Source organism: Meleagris gallopavo, chromosome 29 (genome assembly GCF_000146605.3).
Source record: "Meleagris gallopavo isolate NT-WF06-2002-E0010 breed Aviagen turkey brand Nicholas breeding stock chromosome 29, Turkey_5.1, whole genome shotgun sequence".
Classification (NCBI taxonomy): domain Eukaryota; kingdom Metazoa; phylum Chordata; class Aves; order Galliformes; family Phasianidae; genus Meleagris; species Meleagris gallopavo.
Genome location: NC_015039.2, coordinates 2,865,673 through 2,868,968, shown reverse-complemented (window position 1 = coordinate 2,868,968; position 3,296 = coordinate 2,865,673). Strand labels below are relative to the sequence as shown.

Sequence of the window (3,296 nt, the reverse complement as noted above, 5' to 3'; positions counted from 1 at the left end):
GCCGCGCCCCGCAGGAGCCGAAGGAATGGTGCGGGGGGCGGTGGGAGAGGATTGGGCCGAGGGGTCCGGAGGGGCCCGTGCTGAGCGATTCCGTGTGCGTGCGTGTGTCTTTCAGGACATCGATTTGATTGACATCCTGTGGAGACAGGACATCGATCTGGGCGCCGGGAGAGAGATTTTTGACTACAGCCACCGACAGAAAGAGAGCGAAGTGGACAAAGAGCTGAGCGATGGGAGGGAGCGCGGGGACGGCTGGAGGAGCGCGGGAGGACAGGTCACCAATAGGAACCTGCTAGTGGATGGCGAGACTGGGGAGAGCTTCCCTGCGCAGGTAACGGAACGGCTGGCATCCAGCACAGCTTCTGCTGCACTGCACTGCCGGCTCAGGGTCCCCTCCAGCCCCAACCCAGTGCTGGAAGCACCTCGGAAGCATTGGGTGGGGCCTCTGGCTCTTTTTTGGATGCACTGTAATGAAGCTGTGCTGTAGGAGCTTGTTTTTTCATCGCCTCCTTCCTAATCCCGGGGCTGTGGTCGCTTGTGTTTCCCATCAGGTGCCTGGCGTGGAGGATCAGACGGCCCTGTCCCTGGAGGAGTGCCTTAGGCTGCTGGAGGCCACCTTCCCTTTCGGGGAGAACTCGGAGGTGAGCGAGGATGGGGTTGTGGTGCCGCTTGTACCCCTCATCGAGAGCGCAGGGCTGGCAGTAAATTGGGTTAGGCTGTTTAAGGAGGCTCCAGGCATTGTGCCTGCGAAAGTAGCAGCGGGGGGAGGGTGTGGGGTGGTCACAATTAATTAAAGACTTCTGGCTTTGCTTCTAATTAGTTCATAGCGAACTGCGGAGGAATAACTGCAACCGCTTTGCTCTGAACAAAGGAGAAGCGATTGCCGGCGTGGAGGTGGAAGGGCATTGGGGCTGGCTGCCTCCCTGGCCGCGGCTCATCAGCTGGGGACTGACTGTGCCTCACGTGGTTCAGTTTCCAGCTGCAGATGTCTCCACCCTAAGCGAAGCTGTGCCCAGCGAGAGCCGGCCTGCGGGCATCCAGAGCAGCCTGCTGTCTCCTCTCCTCCCAGAGGCCGAGTCGCCCTTCGATCTGGAGCAGCAGTGGCAGGACCTCATGTCTATCATGGAAATGCAGGTCAGCGCACCCTGGGGTGGAAGCTGCTGGTGCTGGAGGGTGGCAATGGGAAGGGGTTTGCCCTTCTAGGCGCAGGTTATCGCTCAGGTGAGGTTAGTGCAGGTCCAGTGGGTGTTCCAAGCACCCAGCTCCTGGAGAATGGCAGTTGGAGGTTCGGAACAGCAGCTTTGGTTTTGCCATAGCCTGTGCGGTGACATTGAGTGCCCGTGTGGATGTTGCTGGCAGTGTCTTAAATCTGCAGCTGGCGGATGGTGCTGGGCTGACTGGAGATGTAGCTCCTTCTACAAGAGCTAGAAACGCTGTGTCTTTGGTGTATCCTGGTGGTGAAGGGCAGTGAAAAGGCAGGGCCTGAACGTGGTTGATTTGCTGATCTGCTTCGTGTCTCTTCCAGGCTATGGAAGTGAACAGCACGACCGCTGAAACCCTTTACAACGGCACAAGCGGAGACCTGCTGACTTCTAACTACAACCTCGCCCCAAACACTCCCATCAATCAGAATGTCAGCCTGCATCAGGCCTCTCTGGGCAGCTGCTCACAGGACTTCTCCCTCTTCAGCTCTGAAATTGAAAGCCCCTCCATGGGTGGCAGCTCAGCGCTGCTGCAGCTGGCGCCGGACAACTCCACCGGCCTCAACACCACCTTCAGCTCCACCAACTTCAGTGGGATCTTCTTCCCCCCACAGCTGAACAGTACGGTCAATGAGACGGCGGGCCCTGAGCTGCCGGACCCGCTGGGCGGCCTTCTTGATGAAGCCATGCTTGATGAGATCAGCTTGATGGATTTGGCCATCGAAGAAGGTTTCAACCCAGTGCAGGCCTCGCAGCTGGAAGAGGAGTTTGATTCTGACTCAGGTCTTTCTCTGGATTCTGGCCACAGTCCTGCTTCCCTTAGCAGCTCAGAAGCCTCTTCCTCTTCTTCTTCCTCCTCTTCCTCCTCCTCCTCCTCTTCCTCTTCCTCCTCATTTTCTGAGGAAGGAGCTGTCGGCTACAGCTCAGACTCTGAAAACGTGGACTTTGAAGAAGCGGAAGGGGCAGTTGGGTACCAGCCCGAGTACAGCAAGTTCTGCCGCATGAGCTACCAGGACCCGTCGCAGCTCCACTACTTGCCTTACCTGGAGCACGTGGGCCACAACCACACCTACAACATGGCACCGGAGACCCTGGATCCCGAGGAGCCCAAGCTGCCCAGCGTGGGGAAGAAGAGCAGCAAGGAGAAACCGTCCGAGTTCCTGGATAAGCAGATGAGCAGGGATGAGCATCGAGCCAGAGCCATGAAGATCCCTTTCACCAACGACAAGATCATCAACCTGCCCGTGGAGGAGTTCAATGAACTGCTCTCCAAGTACCAGCTCAGCGAGGCGCAGCTGAGCCTCATCCGAGACATCAGGAGGCGAGGCAAGAACAAGATGGCTGCCCAGAACTGCCGCAAGAGGAAGCTGGACACCATCCTGAACCTGGAACGCGACGTGGAGGACTTGCAGAGGGACAAGTCCAAACTGCTCAGGGAGAAGGTGGAGTTCCTCAAGTCCATCCGCCAAATGAAGCAGAAGGTGCAGAACCTCTACCAGGAGGTGTTCGGCCGGCTGCGGGATGAGAACGGCCAGCCCTACTCCCCCAATCAGTACGCCCTGCAGTACGCCAGCGACGGCAGCGTCATCTTGATACCTCGCACCTTGGCTGACCAGCAGGCCAGGAGGCAGGAGAGGAAACAGAAGGACCGCAGGAAGTGAGGGAGGCACGCGGGAGGAGTGGGAGAATCGCTCAAGGTAGAACTGGAGAAGGGCTGAGCCTGGAAGTGCTTAGAGGAACTTTCATGCCTTTTATCCAATATATCTTCTCAAACGTGACTGCTGCCGGTCAGTGTACAGGAGGGACTGCGGCCGAGCGCTCCCTGTGGGGAGGGACGGGGACGAGCGGACAGTGCACTGGCGAGCCCAGCACCTTCCACAGCCTGGAATCCTTTGAGCGCAGGAAATCAGCTGGCATCACTGGTGGGGAGATCAGCGGAGGCGGAAAAACTACTGTTAGGAACTGGCTTTAAATAAGAAAAGAGATTTAAGCAAATGAACTTAAAACCAAGCGATAGGAGAGACATTTTTCTGAACTTCCAAAGTTCTGTGATTTCAGGTAGTTGTTTCTTTGGTTTTTTTTTTTTTTTCTTTT

General features: G+C 57.0%; 1 protein-coding gene across 1 annotated transcript; it reads left to right on the top strand.

The window, feature by feature from the left end:
* Positions 1–6: 6 nt before the first annotated feature.
* Positions 7–3,280, top strand: NFE2L1 (nuclear factor, erythroid 2 like 1). Its single transcript, XM_003214118.3, has 4 exons — positions 7–331; positions 552–641; positions 973–1,134; positions 1,526–3,280. The coding sequence occupies exons 1-4, from the start codon at positions 26–28 to the stop codon at positions 2,861–2,863; spliced, it is 1,896 nt and encodes a 631-aa protein (XP_003214166.2). The 5' UTR covers positions 7–25; the 3' UTR covers positions 2,864–3,280.
* The last annotated feature ends 16 nt before the right edge of the window (positions 3,281–3,296 follow it).